We start from the raw sequence: 18,679 nt of genomic DNA on the forward strand, positions 1-18,679 counted from the left end.
TACAGGTAGTGCACGAGTGACGATAATTAGTCTTACGATAATTCGAGTTCGATGGAGTTAGCAATTAATACCGTGCGACAATATTTAGAAAATATTTTTAAATTTTGAGCGGGCACAAGCAACAGCGTACACTACAATTGCCGAGAATCAGGCAGCAAGAAAGACCAACTTACAATAGACCAACTTCTTTTCTCCATCTCTTTATTCCATCTTCTAGTTAAAAAGTAAGAGAATAATAAAGCATTGTTAGTAACCTTATACTCTTGCGAAAATGCGTACGGCCACAAACAACCAAACGAGACTCTGTTGTTTTGCTAATAACCGAATCGGATAACAACTGTTTTGCTTGTATTTCAACCATCGTACGGTTAAACAATTATCGTAGTTATGTTAAAAATGACGTTAAGTACTGATATGTTTTTACACTACCCTTATCCGCTTTGGAGAAAAGATCGGCAAGGAAATATACTGCTGCAGTAAAATTGAGCTGCAAGTTGTAGCTGACGCTGAGAAAAGAATGTTCAAGCTGCTAATGACTATAAATTATCGTACATTGGCAACATGGATGAAACTCGACCGCAAATAAAATTGGAAAGTATTTTAATCAAAACTACTGGACATGAAAGAACACATATTACTGCTGTTTTACGCCGATAAAAGATACATACTGAAAAGCTCGTGGTATGATGATGAATCAAGAGAAAATAGCGAGCGGAATCTGATTTTTTTTTGTTTACACAAAACAAAGGGCCAGCCGCCAACGTCATCTACTAACGAAAAAATGGCTAAAATAATTTCACAACGATACATATTTAAGTTATATTTCGACATAAAACACTTCAGTATAACGAAAAATACATATGTCCCTTATAAATAAAGTATCTAGAGATTCACTTACGCTTAACTAGAAGCAAGAAATGCCCTCTGAACCGAGTTAAATGCATCAAATAAAGACCGCGTGATCGATTCGAAACCAAAACATTTGATCGCTATGATCGGAATTTATAATGCAAAAGCAGTGTAAGAATATTTACGATTGGATACAGTGTAGTAAAGCATAACTTTTTAAAAGATCCATGGAAAAGATGCACATTCGTTATTTTGATGTTTGTATAATACGGCGGTGTTATGTGAAAATAGAATACAGTATAATGTTGGCTAGGGTACCGTATATGATATGCGAAAGTGCAGGCCAGGCCTTGTTTGTTATTCAATTTCTCTTTATACTGACTTATCATGTCAGTCTGCATTGAACCTGCAGAATTAGCTGACACTAATAATTACTATACCATATATGTATAAAGTATACTGTGTAGTGTAGGCTAGGCTACCATATATGTATAGATGGTACTGATTACTCTAGTGTAGGCTAGGCCATATTCGAGTTACGATTTTTTCAACAAACGATGGGTTTTTTGGAACCTAACCCCATCGTAAGTAGGGGAATACCTGTATACAGGAACCTTTTCTCAGTGACCTCTCTCCGTCCATAGGTCGGGTCACCAGAGATCTCTTCCCAATTTACTACTTCTCTTGGGCAGGACTTAAGCTTTCTTCCAAGGATCAAATGGTTAGGGGTTAAAATTTCCAATTGATTCAAATTCCCGGGCATTGATGATTCCTTCCAACTCCACCAGCACACAGGTCAGTTCCTCAAAACTGAGCAAGGCTTGGCCTACAATCTTTTTTAGGCATGACTTAAGAAGTCCTATCAGCCTTTCCCATGGAGCCATGGTTTGAATGAACTTCCAGTTACACTTTATATCTCCGACATGGTCTTAAGGTATTCTGATGCCGCTATAAACGTGGTGGCGTTGTCACTCAACCTCTCCTGCTGCAGAATTTTCTAAAACTCATGAGGAACGAGTAAGTCAACATCTTTTGAAATATCCAATCCAGTATGTCTTAAAACAAAAGCCAGCATAGATTTAAAGCCTTTGATGGAGGCAACAGACAAACCTTTAGCATATCTTAAAAACTGCAGAAACTTGAAACGCCCCTGGTCTTGCATCATGATCCATATAGTTCCCACTGTTTCTAATATAATACATTAGTGGACTTTCTCCTTGCAATGACGATAGAGTCCCTATGCAACTCTGAGAGCCTCTAGTTCTGAGGAACTTGTCCACAGTTTCCAAGCGGTTAGACGAAGCGGCATCATTCAGACAAATAGCTGTAATAACCTTGGGGCAACAGATTCAAAACCGAAGGCCTAAACCTTTTCACCCTAGCATGAATGTCTTTAGGTGAGCACAATCTGCATTTGTCCACAGAGGACCGAGAAGCAAAGGCAGGAGACAGGGCACAGTTCATGAACTTCCTGGGATGTTAGTCCTCATTTGGGAATCCCAGGACAACCAGGCCTGTCAGCAAGTGGAGCTGATGGGACAGACAAGGCTGCATCTGCGAAGTTGCCAATGGAATGAGGGGACACTGTCCCTGCCAATGAACTAGATACACTAGATGCAAAAGTTTCAAACTTGTTGCACAAAAATTCAAACCTAGATTTTACAAAATCAAGGTCAGACTGCATTGAATCTAACCTACTACCCTGAGCAGACTTAGTGGGTGTGGAAGGATGTGAATCTACTAGAGAAGAAGAATCAACAGACCTCTCTCTCTATCTCTTGATCAAAAGTTACTTCTAAGGATGACTTAGATGCAAGATTAGCTGTTCTCTTTACACTCTTTCTAAGTCTATCCTTCTCTCTTCTAATACGATACTTTACCATCTTCTCTATCTCTTTCAAAGACCATTCCCTGCAATGATCACAATGGTTGTCCAAATCACAAGTCCCCATGATGATTGATGCATAATTCGTGTGTATCATGCTTCAAAGAAACCAATCTGGTCTTGCAACTGCTTACCTTGCAAAATCTACAAGATTTTGGTAAGGAAGACTGAAAAGAAGAATCCATAGTGAAACAACAAACCACAGTCTAGACGGTGCAATTCGATAACCATGAAAAAGCAACCAAACTTCAGAGCACGTCTATACAGCCGTCCATGTTCACCGACAAGAGTAGAATGAGCAACAGAGACATTTACCATCTTACCCCCACCCTATAAAGGATGGAGGTATAACTACTGGGAGCATTCTTTAATGACTGTTTCATTTTTAACACTTGTCAAGCCTGTGCCAAGTAGTCGCAGATACAGGTAAATGACAAGAGGGTAAGTTTCACCTCAAAAATTACTCTGTAGATATTAAATTCCTATAAGGAGCAATAAGATAATGATTCAAAATCATAAACCTTATTGTGATATACTTCCACTTGCTATGCCTTTTCTTTTTGATATGCATTATGCTCAACTTACATTTGGTTACCCTGATAGGATGCTTGAAAATAGAAAGCATGATAAACCATTCCCTTCTTCAAAGTGAATCACTCAAGTTCACATTGTCCCTTTCAGTACACAGCATCTACAGAAGAAACTTTTCCTGCACCATGTGCCAAATAAATCCTGCATTTCAAATGTACAGCCATATCACATATGTGAGAATTTGGGTGTCTTATGCTGAAAATAAATGCAGCACTAACATCCAAGGAATGACAAGAATACACAGAAACACACTTACTTCTTGCCATGCTAATTCATTATTGACATTATGAATGCTGATTATGTGCTCCATGTCCTTCTGGGAGAGGTCGTCATCTTTCCATCTCCATCCTTTCCTCAGCATTGCATTCCAAAACATTTGTGGCGAGGGATATACCCAGTGATCGTTGTTTGTATCTGCTTTCGGAATAGTCGATACCTGGAAAAGAACCCATGTGTACTTGTGCACTGTGTGAGGATACTGCTATTATCTACAATTTATACACTGAAGATGGTTAATGCAGTATCTGAAGCCTACGAATTAAACAATAAAAGAATAATATCCACATTTCCCAAGCATAAAAAAAAATCATACAATTCATTACGACAATGCAAGCATACCAGTATAATCCATATCAACTAACAAAAATTAAAAAATAAACAAGAATTTAACAAATTCATTAAAAAAAACTACGGGCACTGTACTACCCTACAACAATCACCTTGTATTTCAATATGACATTTTTATAATAAAATAGTTTTATATATAGTTACCAAGTAATTATATAGCTAATAGTTTCCTTTTGCACAGCAGCATAAATAAAAAAATTCACAGGTAATGCTTCAAAGTTTAGTGCAGGTGACTGGTCCCGCCCACTAATGGGAATACCAGGAACCACTTAGCAGACAGCCTCATTCTGTTTATGCCATAAGTCCATCGGAGGGGAGGAGGGAGGGCTCCAAACATGTAATTACTTGGTAAGTATATATAAAACATTATTTTATTATAAAAATTTAATTTTTATATAAGTAACTTACCTAGTTATTACATAGCTGATTCCCACATTGACAGGAGGTGGGATACAAGGACATACAGTATTGTACTCCAAAACATTAGGTCATGTAATGAATTTGAAACATAAAAAGTTGCCAGTATTGAATACAATGCTTGTAGTTCCTTATTAGTTAAGATAGCCTGCAGTAGAAGATTGCCTCTGGTTGGTGCTCAACTTAACCTGTAGTGGAGTGATGGTAAAGCCGTGGAGCGCCTCTACTTAAGTGGGAGCCTTGAAGCCAAGGAGTAGTCTAATGGCTAGCAAAGCATAATTGGAAGTTTTGCAGCAAAGGAGCTAAACAAAGGCTAGCAAACCTTCAAAAAGTGCCCTTGCCCTGGGCACAGTACCATAATAAAAAAACAACCAGATCACACTGTCACCTGCACTGAAATAAAGGCCACGACCCATCCACTGAGAGTGGTGGGTGCTCCAGGCACATTGTACTCCCCGACTCTCACAAAACTCAGTACCTTGCTACAAGGTGAAGAGATAGTATGAGAAAATCCTATGCTTCCTTCTGCAATGCCAAGCCAATTACTAATAATCACAAGGTACTGCAAAAAATTTTAACACTGTTAAAACTTTTTTGAAGAGGTGAGAAGTGAAAATCGATTACACTTCCAGTAGAAGTTGTTCTCACGTCTTTAGCTTTCACTTAAAAGTAGGCTCAACGCTCTCCTGAAACTAGGAATGGTCTCATAGACCAAGTCCATACATGAAGAAGAACAATGAGTCTTGGACAGAGGGCAAAAAAGGGTCCTTGTCAGAACACCAAAGGTTATGAATGACCCCGTGTGCTTCCAATCCTGCTCAGGCAATAACTAAAAACTCCAACAGATTAGAGAGCTTTCTACTCTTCCCCAGAGCCATGGATGTGGGGAGATTTTGGCACCAGACAATCGGAAACTGGCGCCAGGCGCTGGGTATACTGAGCTGGCCGCCAGATAACTAATCGGTCGGAAGCTGGCGGGCACTCCTAAGAGCTCGGGGCATAGCTGGTGCCAGGAGAGCTGGAAGTCAGGCGAGGTAAAAGCTTGGGCTGGAAGGTGCTCCTGGGAGCCCAGAGCACTGTCCCCGGCTGTCAAGACAGTCTGCTCTTCATTAAGTTCTTGAAAGAGAGAGAGAGAGAACGGTTCCACATCATGGAAGAGTCCTCATTCTCAGTTAGAAAACACCAGGGTAAACGAGCAAACCATGTTACCGAGTCAGACATAGCTTGATACCCCTAAAAAAGAGGAACATGAGAGATTCTGTATCCTCTCCGTTAAAAAAGGCAATGCTGCCATCAAGTCATAAGTGTCTCAGAAGACGAAACTTACGATTCTGAGACACCCAATTCAGAACATTATTCACTTAGATTAGTAGACTGTGCTAGAAGATGACGTCTGCATCTTCCAAATGTCTCTTGTAGCAACTCTGAAAAAAAACCCTCCTTCCTGACAAGCACCTGGACAGCCCAAAGCCTGTCTGCATAAGAGCGTACCACCCTTGGTGGTGTCTCTTGAGGTGAGGCTGTTCGAGAAGAAATGAATAGTGGAAGGATACTTGGAGAGTCCACCAATCAACCATAGCAATTCGGGAACTATAAATTATGGTTCAGAATGGGGCTACAAGGAACGTTGTAACATTCTGACGAGCCTGAGAAAGTTCAGCCCTTCCTTGACCATGTCGAACGGTGGAAGAGCTTAGAGGTCCAGGTTGAAACGATCTTGCAGTACAGTGTCTGTTGCCCATACTAAAAGATCCCTTTAAGGTGGCAGACAGTCAAGGTCGGCCTGCCCCATAGAAGCACATAACCCGACAATTCAAGAAATCCAAGGTCCATTCAGGAGTAAGAGTGAGTTTCTGACAGCTCAGTTCATCCGCCAAAAATTCCAGTTGGACTAGAAAAAACTTAATTTATCGTCCGCAGAAAAAACCCTCTTGTCGCTTGGTGGCAAGTGCTAATGCAAAAAAGTAAGGACTGTGGTCTTGTCTAAAGGAACACCGCAGTCTAGGAGTGAGTGAGGGTCAAGAAGAACTGGAGCCTTAAGTGAATGGCTTTCAGCTCTCTGGCATATATGTGAAGGTTCGTTCCCCTGGGACACGTCCTGGAAATTTTGGGGTTCCCCAAGCAGGCTCCCTCTACTAGAACAAGGAGTGAGAGGCAGTCTAAGACTAGTCTCATGATGAGGGACTTCTTCCGAAAGACTAAATTCGGACAGATACCACCGTAGGTCCAACCAAAAACCAGGTCTTTGGGAAAAAACACCAGAGTCTGGTTATGATTCCTTGTCCCTATGGGTCTTGTGGAACAGGCTGAAGTTCAGGGACAGAAAAAAAGACAAAAGTAGGTGGAGTGAGGACTCCAGAGAAGTCTTATGCCGTAGATGTCGAAGTCTAAATTCCCGCACTGGAAGACCCTGCCTCACAGGATGGGTCTGAGGTATCTTTCGGAGTCTGTATGTGGACATGAAATTAAGTATCATACATATCCAGGAAATCCACCCAATTGCCCTGGAGAATGGACGACAGGACTGTTCAGTTGGTTTCTGTGAGAGAACAAACTTGTAGGACCTCGTGCAGACTCGCACACAACTAAGAGGACTAGTTGCCAACCTTGCTGATACTTGACAGCCACGGACACATGGCCATCAGGGCGGGATCAACTTTTTAATGCGATAATGCCTTCCATGGACTCGATGATACCTCGTACAGACTGACAACATACGCGGAATTGTACTTGGCTAAAAACTAATATCTGACATGCTTATAGGAACTTGGAAAGTCCATAAGATACACAAAAGCCTGGCCATGGAATAACAATGGTCTAAAACAAAACCAGGATTGACGATTTCTGCTACAGTCAAAACCTATGCTCTAAAAGAAAATCTGTGAAAAAGAATTAGGCATTCAGTGGCAGGAGCCTAGTATGGCTAGATAGTGCCAAGCACTAAGGAATAGGTGTCGGGCACTCGTGATTCAGTGCCAGGTGCCAGAAAGCTGGTGCCAGGAGCTCTGAAGTTGATTCAGGCGATGCTAGTGAAAGGGTTCATGGTGCTTCTCTTCTGCTTGGAGCCCAAGAAAAGTCTTTCAACAAAAGAACGCGTCAGGAGAGGGAAAATTTCATCATCCAAAAGAAAAAACGGATCAAGGATAGATATATGACATCTGAAAGAAACTGTGATTCCCTTGGTAGATGGCTGAAGGCGAAGAAAAGAGGGCTAATGGTGACTGTGTGTTTCTCCCAGTAGAAAAAGAGAGCCCCAAATTCCCTTCTTGCAATCCCAATGGAGTGGAAAACTCATAAACTAACTCAACCATCCTTATCTGCATAGGACAGGACTAAGAGACCAGCCAAAGCGATGTCTCTCGGTAACACTTGAGAGCCTCCTATCTTCTTAGCCCCTGCTCCTGAAGTCAGTCAAGAAAGACCTTTACTTCAAAAACTTGACAAGAACTTCAGCCATGAAGACTAAGTCTGTCTAATCACAGAGGGAGGAAAAGATAAAAACCACTTGTCTTGCTCTCTTAAAACAAAAGTGAGACTCCTAACTCCCTGTAGAGGTGATAGCTTTCTTCAACAAGCTCAAAAATTTGCACATAAAAATCCCTGTCCGCAAAGGACAGTGCTCTGAGACACTAACTGATGTCACAAAGGGAGCAACTCTGCTCATCTGTAATTTCTAGGTGAAGGTGGAGCAGACTCTCAGTGATCAGAGACTAGTGTTGGTCATTTAAAGACCGGAGCTAAGAGTTCAGTTGGAAATTGCACTCACAAAAGAACAATGGTGTGTTCTTAGAAGAAACAGGCACCGAGCTAAAGAGTGACAGGTGCCAGACACATGAGAGCTGATGCTAGGAGCTCTATATGTGCTACTGGGCGCTCATGGGCACTATCAGACTCGGACAAAGATGCATGCTCAGACACTGCTGGTCCGTTTGATGCCAAATACCAGCGTTCCACAACTCGAAGTTCAGGGGACAAAAGCTCAAGACTTTCCCAGAAGTTATAGGAAGACTGTGGACTACACTCATGTTTCCTGAGACGTTTACAGGAGAGAGGTGAAATGCAAAATCATTTGACAGTACCTCTGCAATGGCTGAGATTCACCACTGGAGTACTGTATCACTACGGACAACAAGTGCACATACCTGTGGACACCTTTCCAACGGCTGTCCGTTGATACCTACAGACAACAGGTTCAACTGAGGGGCAACTACCCAGGGCAAAACCCTTTTGGATTCCCAAGGACTGACAGTATGCCTCTTCCCAGGTTTAGGGGACTCTGACAGGGACTGGGTTTAGGAGATCCAAAGGAGTCAGATAGCCACACTCTTCATTACACATCCAATAAGACGCCTTTCCAGTGGCTGCCTGTCGACACCTGGGACCAGCAACAGGCTCAACTGAAGGGGCTATTACCCAGGAAACTTCTCACCAGCCTCCATTGGACTTTCAGTATAACTCCTCCCAAGTTTAGGAGAGTATGACAGTGACTTAGGTCTAGGAGAACCGGCGGCCCAGATAATCACCTCCTCCACTGCACAACACTTCAGATTCACAGGGTTAATTTCTGTTAACCTATACACAAAACTGGCAAAGGTACAGAAAGGAAGCAAGGGAGCCAGGCCTGGGAGCAAGTGGAGAAAAATAACAAGGGCCAGTAGTAGGAGAGGAAACTGATGTGAGGAGAGAGGGGGCCAAATGAACAGAAGTTGGCACCAGGAGCCAGGAGCTCTCGGCTGTCTCCAGGCTGTAGTTGGTGCCAGGCTAGATGGGCACTAAGAGAGTTAGTAACTAGGGAGCTAAGAGCTCTGATGAACACTTTGGTCACTTGGAGCACGGTTCCCGTCTTGTCAAGCACACTACTCTACTCAAAAATGCAACTAAAATTGAAGCACAATTTCTCCCCTTACTACATACTGCCCCTACACTTTCCAGTTCTTTGCAAAGAAAAAGTGTAAGATGCTGTTCAATTAATCCTTTATTGACAATAGTTGAAGTACACAGACTACCATTACACGGGCATATCTCAATTCCCATCAAATATTACTTGAGACTTGCAGATATGCATTTCATTACCAAAAGTATCTGTCCGGAGGCAAACACAATATTTATGTTATAATGCTACTTGAAAATGAAAATTAACCTTTACCAACCCTAGTAGAAGTACAATGAGTACCATCAAATAGACACATCTCAATTCCTATCACACATTCTTTGGGACTTGCAGATATGCATTTCATTACCGAAAATATCGGTCTGGTAGCGGACACAATATTAACGTTTATTACGCATCTCGGAAAAGGAAAGTTAACCTGTATCGACAATAGATGAAGAACCCAGACTACCATTATACAGACATATCTCAATTCCTAACAAACATTATTTGAGACCTGTAGATATGCATTCATTACCAAAAATATTGGTTCGGCAGCGAACACAATAGTTACGTTTATTACGCTACTCAGAAAAGGACAGTTAACCTATATTGACAATAGATAAAGTACCCAGAGTACCATTACACAGACATACCTCAGTTCCTAACAAACATTATTTGAGACTTGTAGATATGCACTTCATTGCCGAAAGTATTGGTTTGGTAGCTAATGCAATATTTTACATTTATTATGTACGTGTCGACAAAGATAATGTAGCTTTAATGATACAAGATAGTAGCACACTGCACAGTAGTTTACATTTAATCAGTTGCTAAATTACACTACTGTTAGTTACAAAACAATTTGATCCGCAGATTTGCTTACTGTAGCGATAAAAATGGTAAATCTGGTCCGTTCTTGAATCAGACTAAAACAAAACAATAAAATACTGGTATTCCTGAAACCAGTCACCTTCCACTAAAGGCGTTACCCGAAGATCAGCGATAAACATCTAAATCTGGTTCAAAAACTTTATGTTTCTAACTTTAAGACTCTTTTTCTGATAACTGACCTCTTCTTAAACACCAACACTCGTGTTTATTTTAAAGAACAGCAGAAACAGAATCAAGGTTGTCTCCAAGAATAAGGTTTCTTTTCTGGTATTCCCATTAATAATAATAATAATAATAATAATAATAATAATGGACCAGTCAAAAAGGATGGCTGTATCACTAAACTTTATAATTGTCTTTCTATCCTCCTTATGAGTGGCTTTTCAGGCTCAAAAGCGATGTTAGTCAATGGCAGCGATATTGTGGAAAGGACGATTATGCGGGAATATTAAAAGTCTTTTTATACAATAATTCAATCAAGAAATGTTAAGTCTAAGGTACCGGGCAGTTTCTGTGAAATTACCATCTGGTATGTTTCAAACCAGCTCATTGGTCATCCTCTGATGACCGTTTGCAGGGGTCTGAAGAAGCGAGGTGCTCAGTTCCCCGAGCTATGTTATAGAAGTCATGATCGATTGCTGAATTATGATTGGCACCGGGGCATGTGCCTGGGGCGGAACCTTCCCATCAAGTTCTGTTTTTCATCTTTAAATGCGGCGTTGTAGTGCTGAGGATGAAGAAGAATTTCGATCCTCGGATGCGAATTTTGATTTGCTAAATGCGCTATAGGTCGCTCGGTGCATGTCTCCTGGCTGCTGCCAGGAGAAAGGTTTCTTGCGTAATGTTGGTATGATTTCTCCTTCCCAATGTTTCAATGCTCAAGAGGCGTGGCGGCGGTGGTCGGGCTTGGTCAATTACCCACATGATTATCATTGGAAGGAGAAACCAACACTCAACATTTTTCTCCTCCCCGAATAATAATCCCAATAATAATAATAATCCGAGGAATAATAATAATAATAATAATTGCTGGGAAGGCTAATCATAATCACTTGTCTTTCAGTGGACAAATCAGAGGATGACCAACGGTCTGATCTGGGAGCAGGTTTCTGATTGAATAGATTCCGCACGCTGTCCTTGAACCAACATCGCCAGTTGCTGACTAACATCGCTGAACTGCAAAGACTATATAAGATAAATTACTCCCATCCTTTTTAATAATAATAATAATAATAATAATAATAATAATAATACTTGTCTTTCCAACAAATCAAACAGCAGATCTGCCTGGTTTCTGAGGATAAGCTTCCATGTTGAGTGGGTTGATATCAACATACTTCCCAGCATGTTCCTTCCCAAAATGATTCTGCTGGTATTAATTACTACTTGTGCCTCCACCACTCATAGGACATTCAGAGGGGAATTCCATCTGCGCAATAAATGTTCGATTAATCCCACACTAATTTACAATAAATGTCTGATTAATCCCACACTAATTTACAATATGTTAAAAGCAAATGAAGCAAGAAGCATAGCAGGATCTCTGCAAAAGATAAGGAAAAGGTGAGATTGGATACTGGCAACTGGGCTATATCATGACAATTTGGAGCCAACTCTCCTTTATGAACGTTGAGTGCTAGGAAAGAAAGATTGAGGCTGTAGAGATGGACTGTCTGTGTAGCTTATAAATGTGACATGATAAGAACTGAAATGGTGAGAAATGTAGAGATACATAGGGAAGTGGTGAAAAAGTAGGTACAGTAATTATATAGTCTAAATCAATACTAATCATTTTCATTTTTACTTTGTGGAAAACGTATTAAAAGAGCTGCCTTTCGGGTAACCCAGTTTACATGAGTTCTGTAAATTACTGCTAAACAAGAATAACTTTTCTGTGAGCTGTCAGCAATGTTTATTCAACAAAAATTACTGAATGTAGCAAATACAGTACTGTAAAATGTTGAGTACACATACATTCATAAGGAAACCTAAACCTTCCATCCAAAACAGATTAGTAAAATCTACAATTAGTTGACAACTACGATAAATGCCTGAAGCACAAAAAGTCCTACCTGTGGTTGCTGTTCCTGTTGATTGGACTGATGCATAGGGCACTCAGATGGGATGACTGAACCTGGTGGAATGACATGAGGCCTGACAGGAGCTTCTGATGCCTCAGGAACTGCGTCATGCTGAACAGGACACTGCTGAGGGGGTTCCATAGCCTGCTGGTGCATGGGACACTCAGCAGGTGGTGCTTCTATTGTAGGTTTTACATGCATAGGACATTCTACTGGTGGAGACTCTAGGAGCACGGGAGACGCAGAATTCTCGATTATTGGGAACTCAAGAGTAGCTGTTGACTCTGCAGCAGGGTCAGGAGGCAGTTGTGATGCATCTACTGTAACTCCGCTGGTTCCTCCTACTGCCAAGCTAGTTAGGGTTGTTGCAGTATTCTGAGCTGCGGACACAGTATTGCCCATTCTGTTATCGCTCTGGAAATAACATAAAAAAATATTAAAAAACTCACACAGTTTGTAGACTGAAATAAACGCAAGTACTACACAACAATAAAACAAAACCTCTTCAATTACTAAAGCTCTAGTCTGCATTGTAAGGATTTCATTACTGTAAACACACTTCTTAAAAGGTATTAATAATAAAAGTTATATGTTAACCAAACATGTTCAACAGAAATAAATATAAAATTATTAGTTCAACAAAAAACTATAAGACAGCCATATTTTACCAGTTTAAAATACAGGTAGTTCTTTAGTTACAATGATTCGTCTCATAATAATTCGAGTTTGCAGTGGGGTTAGCAGTTATGATGGTTTTGAAGTTATGATGTGATACTGATACAACAATACTGAAAATGTTTTAAATTTTGCACGTGACAGGCAGATGCAGCAGTGCACGATAGCATCGTGAACTTCTGGGAGTTTTAGTTTCATATTTTCATGTTCATGATACAGTAATTCACATTTCATTAAGGATATGTAAGTACAGTACTACACAGTTTGAATTGAGGTACATTTACATTAAAGCCTAATACAGTAACACACAAACACTCTTTATACTATAGTTTATATTTTATGCTTTAGTATTCTCGTTTATATTTTTACTGCAAATTCTCATTTATTTTTAAGTTTTATAAACCAAATTATAAATGCAATCAGGTCTGTAGGGTACATACATAAGCACAACTCAATTCTATGCCATTGGTGAACTTGGTACAACATGTTGGGTCGTGTCTTGCCGAAACAGGAAATAAGCATTTTAAAGGTTTCTATGGTGATTAGAGATGACATATTCTCTTGTTTATGTGTGTGTGCTAATCACTTGGGGATAAACTAAGTTATAATAAAAATTTTACCAGACAATCCAAGCAAGCAAACAAGTGTAACATGTATGTATGCACACATCATTCAAGAGCATCGGCATGAACTTCTCAGGGTTTTAGTTTTGTATTTTTATGTTTTATGATACAGTAATATGTATCATTAAAAGGATATGAGACCCAAGAGAGAGAGAGAGAGGAAGCTGAGGTAGTTTGCATTGGTAAACAAACAAGTCAACAGGAAACAAGTTACATTATTTTCATGATAAAATTAAGTTTCACATATACTTAGCAAGTAATTACAGAGCATATAGTTTCAACTCGTGTGGCAGCCTTCATTTAAAAAATTGTGGTAGCACTTCAATAGTTTAGTGTAGGTGACAAGCCCCACCTACTAACGGGAGTACTGGAAACAACTTAGTAGAAAACTTAATTCTGTTTGTGGTTTATGTCCATGAGAGGGGAAGAGGGCGGGCTCCGATTCTGTAATTACAGGCAGTCCCTGGTTTATGACAGTGGTTCCATTCCTATGCCATGTCATAAGCCGAGGCATCATAAGCACTGTAACCCCAGAACATGTGTCGTAAACTGGGAAATCATTTCTGTTAAATACAGTATACAGTATTTGAAAAGTGTCATAAGCTTGGAATGTCGTAAGCTGAACCCATCGTAACCCGGGGACTGCCTGTGCTTGGTAAGTACATATATGAAACTTAATTCTATCATGAAAATATCATTTTCATATAAGTAACTTACCAAGTAATTACATGTTGACAGGAGGTGGGATACATGGACATATTCTACTCACAAAACATTAAGTACTGTAATAGTAAAGAATCTGAAATAGAAAAGCTTGGTAGCAATGACACAATGCTTGTCATTTCCTCACATGGTAAGAGAACTACCACAGGTGAATAATGCCTCTGGCTGGTGCTCATTTTAACCTGTAGTGGTGTGGTGGTAAAGTCATGGGGTGCCTCTACTGGGGGCTTTGTAGCAAAGGATAAGACCAATGGCTAGTAAAGCATATATAAGTGACCTTTCCTGGGCCCAGTACCAATGTAAAAAAACAACCAGACAACGCTTTCACCCACACTAAAAACATCACAACCCATCCACTGAGACTGGTGGGTACTCCAGGTACACTGTACCCCCTGGCTCCCGAAAATTCAACACCCACTTCAAGGTGAAGAGATAGTAGGAGAAAAAGATGCTTCCTCCCCAAGTACCATGCCAGCCACTGAAAATGGCCCCAAGGTACTGTAATTTTCAAACACTGTTTCAACTTCTTTCAAACAGTGAGACGTGAAGATTGGTTTGTATTTCCAGTAAGCTGACTGCAGAATGGAAGCGAGGGACATGTGTACCTGAAAGCTAATAAGGTAGAGACTGCCCTGGCACCATGAGTTTCACTTTAAAAGAAGGCAAAATGTCCTCCTGAATCTGAGAGTGCGCCTCACAAATTAAGTCTTTCATGAAGGACAATGCGTTCTTAGGTCAGAGGGCGAGACAGGTTCTTGACAGAGTACCAGAGGTTACTGAATGGTCCTCAGATCTTCTCGGTCCTGCTCAGCAATACCTCAAGCCCTAGCAGGACAAAGAACTCTCTCTTCTTCCTCAGAGTCAAGGTATCCGTTAAGGTTAATGGAGAAAGAACAGGGCCAGGGGTAAAGTAGCAAACTGCGCCTCCTTGTGAAAAATCCTCACCTTTACTGACGGCTTGGAACTCCCTAATATGTTAGCAGTAGCCAAGGCCACGAGGAAGAGAGTCTTCCAATTAACATTTCTCCGAGAAGAGGAACGAAGGGGTTGAAAAGTGGGACCTGTCGGCCACTTCAACACTATGTCCAGGTTCCAGGATACAGGACCTTCCTTTCTTGCTCTGATGTATGAAAGGACTTGATGAGGATGTTAAGATCTGGGATTGATGTAAGATTCAGGACCCCTGTGCTTAAACACTAAGCTAAACACAGCTTGATACACCTTAAGGGTGGAGGATGAGAGATTCCTAGATCTCCTCCGATAACAAAGAAAATCCACAATTTGGGTCACAGATGTCTCAGAAGCAGAGACGTTGAGTCTGAGACACCGGCTTTGGAAAATCGCCCATTAAGCCTGGAAGACACAGCTAGGAAATTGACACCTGCATCTTGCAACAGCCTCTGCAGCGTGTCTTGAAAACCCTTATACTCTGACAAGCTTCCGGACAGTCTGAAGCCTGTCAGGGCAAGAATGGACAACCCTTTGGTATCTCTTAAGTGAGGATGTCTGAGTAGACATGGTTTTTGGGGAAGGAGTCTTGGAAAGTCCACCCACAAGCGTAGCAGGTCCTGGAACTTGTTCAGCACTTCCCTGACCATGTTGAAGGGTGGAAAGGCGTAGAGGTCTAAGTGGAACCAATCTTGCCGTATGGCATCTGTTGCCCATGCTAGAGGGTCCAGGGCCTGAGAACAACAGAAAGGAAGGAGATGGCTTTTTAAGGTGGCAAACAGGTCCAATGTTGGCCTGCCCCATAGAATGGCAGATTCCAATAAACCAGGGGATCCAAGGTGCACTCAGTGGGAAGGACCTACTTTTCGACGACTCAACTTGTCTGCCAGAATATTTAGTTTGCCCTGAATAAATCATGTGACTAGACTCACTCAACCTGATCTGTCCACAGTAGAAGGTCTCTTGCTGTCTGGCAGAGAGAAAAAGAGTGAGTGCCACCTCGCTTTCGTATGTGCGTTAGGGTTGCGGTATTGTCTGAAAGGACTACCAGTCTTGTTGTGAACTAGGGTCGAGAAGCATTGACACCCTAAGTGAACTGCTTTCAGCTCTCTGACACTGATCTGAAGGTTCGGTTCTTCCGGGCCAGGTGCAGGAAACTTCCCGGTTCCCCAAGAGGACTCCTCAACCTAGAACTGAGGAGTCTGAATAGAAGTCTAGGTCTGGGCTCAGAGGGTGAAGGGCTTTCCATCCCAAAGTCTACATTCGGACTGCTACCATGCCAGTCCAACTTGATTTCCAGGTTTATGGGAAACGCGAAGGTGTCCAGCTATGTTTCCCTGTCCCACTTGGCCTTAAGGAAGAATTGCAAAACTCTCATGAGAAGTTTGCCTAAACTTAACAAACGTCTTGATGGACGACAGAGCCCCCAGTAGGCTCGTCCACTGATGGGCTGAGCAAGACGAAAGGGTTAGAAACTTGTGGACCATCTGAGGCAGCTGGCAATTCTCTTGGCAGATGAAAAAGCCCGAAAAGTCCCAGAGTTGAGACTCATCCCCAAATAGAGGAACTCTTACGATGGGCCCAACTGGGACTTCTGAAGGTCATTGATAATTCCCAGTTCCTGAGAGAGATGTTCATGTCCTTTGTGCACTTTTCCCCCAAAGGGGATCCAAGAGGCAACTCATCCAGATACATACTGACATTTATGCCTATTAAATGAAGTAATTTTGCTGGAGGAGCGAGGACTCGAGTGAACACTTGAGATGCCATAGAGAGGCCAAAGCAAAGAATCCGAAACTGGAAGATTTAGCTGGCACCAGGCGTTTGGGAGCTGGTGCCCAAGCGCTCAGGCGTGCCAGGTGCTCTGAGAGGAGACAGGCATTTAGGCACTGACGTGGGGTGCCTGAGAGAATGTCATGGAAGATGAACCTTAGATACTTCCTGGAGTCTAGATGAAAGGGAAAGTGGAAGCATGTGTCGTTCATATCCAAGGTTATTATCCAATCGTGGTGAATGGATGAAAGGACTGACTGGTTCACCTCCCTCTGAATTTCGTCTACTAGACAAAGAGATAGAGGGTGTTTAAGCTGAGGACTGGTCTCCAAACTGTGATGATTTGGGGACCACAAACAGACAGTAGTAGAAGCCCTCTAGGTTGAAGTCCTCGACTTCTTCTACAACTCTCTTTTGAAGGAGTGAGGAGACCTCCAAAGGGGACAAATGTTTTCCCAAGCCTCTTAGTAGGCCGTCAGAATGATGGGAGATGGGACCAAAGGGGGGGCTCTCCATGAACGGAGTGGACAAGCCCTCCCTCAGAACCTTGACGATCCTCTGATACTCCACTTCTCCCAAAACTTGAGAAGACTGGCTCTCACTTGTGTACAGACTTCTTCCTCATTTCTTGGGCAAGGACTTGAGCTCCTCTTGATAGTTCTGGCAGAGAAGCGGACATTAGAGCAGGTCCTAAACTAGACTTGGGCTTACTCCCATGAAAGGGAGAGAGGAGAGGAGACACCATCTTAGGAAAAAACAGGGCCAAATCCTTGGGGTGTTTGGAAGAATGTGCCAGAAGATCCGTGTTTAGAAGAATGCGGCAGAAGATCCTAAGATGACTTCTATTGAAGGTCTGACTTCTGAGCCTGAGTGACTCCTTTAGTGAAACGGGGCACCAAAAAAAAACTTTTCTCAAAACTCCCAAAGAGAAAAGAGCCGCAAGTTCAAGAAAGCTATCCCTGATGGTCTTGCCTGCACAAGAAAGGACTTCTAGCCAGTCTAAGGCAAAGTCTCCAACTAAATCATTGCAATCTTCAATCTTCTTGGCTAGCGCTCTCATCATCCAGCCCAAGAAACTGAAAGCTTCAGAAGAAAACTCCAAGCGTCAGGAAGAAGGAGCTTCCCCAGTGGCATTGGAAAGAAAACCTCCTACAGATTAAAAGCGAGGGAGGAAAGATGAAGGGAGCCTTACCTTGCTCCCTCCTAGCAGAAAACAAACTTCAATCTCCTTGAGTGCCTTCCTAGAAGACGAGGAAAGCACCATGGTTGGGAGCCTAGGTCTGTCTTCTGGAAGGCTCCTCATCAGGAAGGTCGAGGTAGGTGAGACTGGGGCTAACAGGAGCCAAAAAAGGGTGAGAAAGCTTGCCCACAAAGACTGAAAGAGAGCTGTATAGGCTAGGAGACTGGCAGTCGGAAATGGGCACTTGATGCTCCAAGCAGGAGAGTGATACTGAAGAGTTGGAGCCAGGTGCTCGGAAGCAGGCACCGGGCACTTGGCAACTGGCACCAAGCACTCGGGAGCTGGCGTTGGGCGCTTGGAAACTGGCAGCAGATGCGTAGGAGCTGGTATCGGGCGCTTGTGAATTGATGGGTGCTTGAACGACAACATCAGGCACCTGAGAGGGATCATTGGGGGCCTGGGAGCCAAATACTGGCACCAAACAGAGGAACGCTCAGGAGAGAAAAACTCCGGACTGTCCCATGCGCTGCAGGAAGGTTGAGG

General features: G+C 42.2%; 1 protein-coding gene across 1 annotated transcript in view; it reads right to left on the bottom strand.

The window, feature by feature from the left end:
• Cchl (Cytochrome c heme lyase) overlaps positions 1-18,679 on the bottom strand; it is a 43,563-nt gene that overhangs the window by 17,951 nt on the left and 6,933 nt on the right. The window contains 4 exon segments of the mRNA XM_067132192.1: positions 3,582-3,761; positions 11,186-11,242; positions 11,410-11,562; positions 12,206-12,628. Of these exon segments, the coding sequence (XP_066988293.1) occupies positions 3,582-3,761; positions 11,186-11,242; positions 11,410-11,562; positions 12,206-12,616 (801 nt within the window). The 5' untranslated portion in view covers positions 12,617-12,628.

Source organism: Macrobrachium rosenbergii, chromosome 31 (genome assembly GCF_040412425.1).
Source record: "Macrobrachium rosenbergii isolate ZJJX-2024 chromosome 31, ASM4041242v1, whole genome shotgun sequence".
NCBI classification, from domain to species: Eukaryota; Metazoa; Arthropoda; class Malacostraca; order Decapoda; family Palaemonidae; genus Macrobrachium; species Macrobrachium rosenbergii.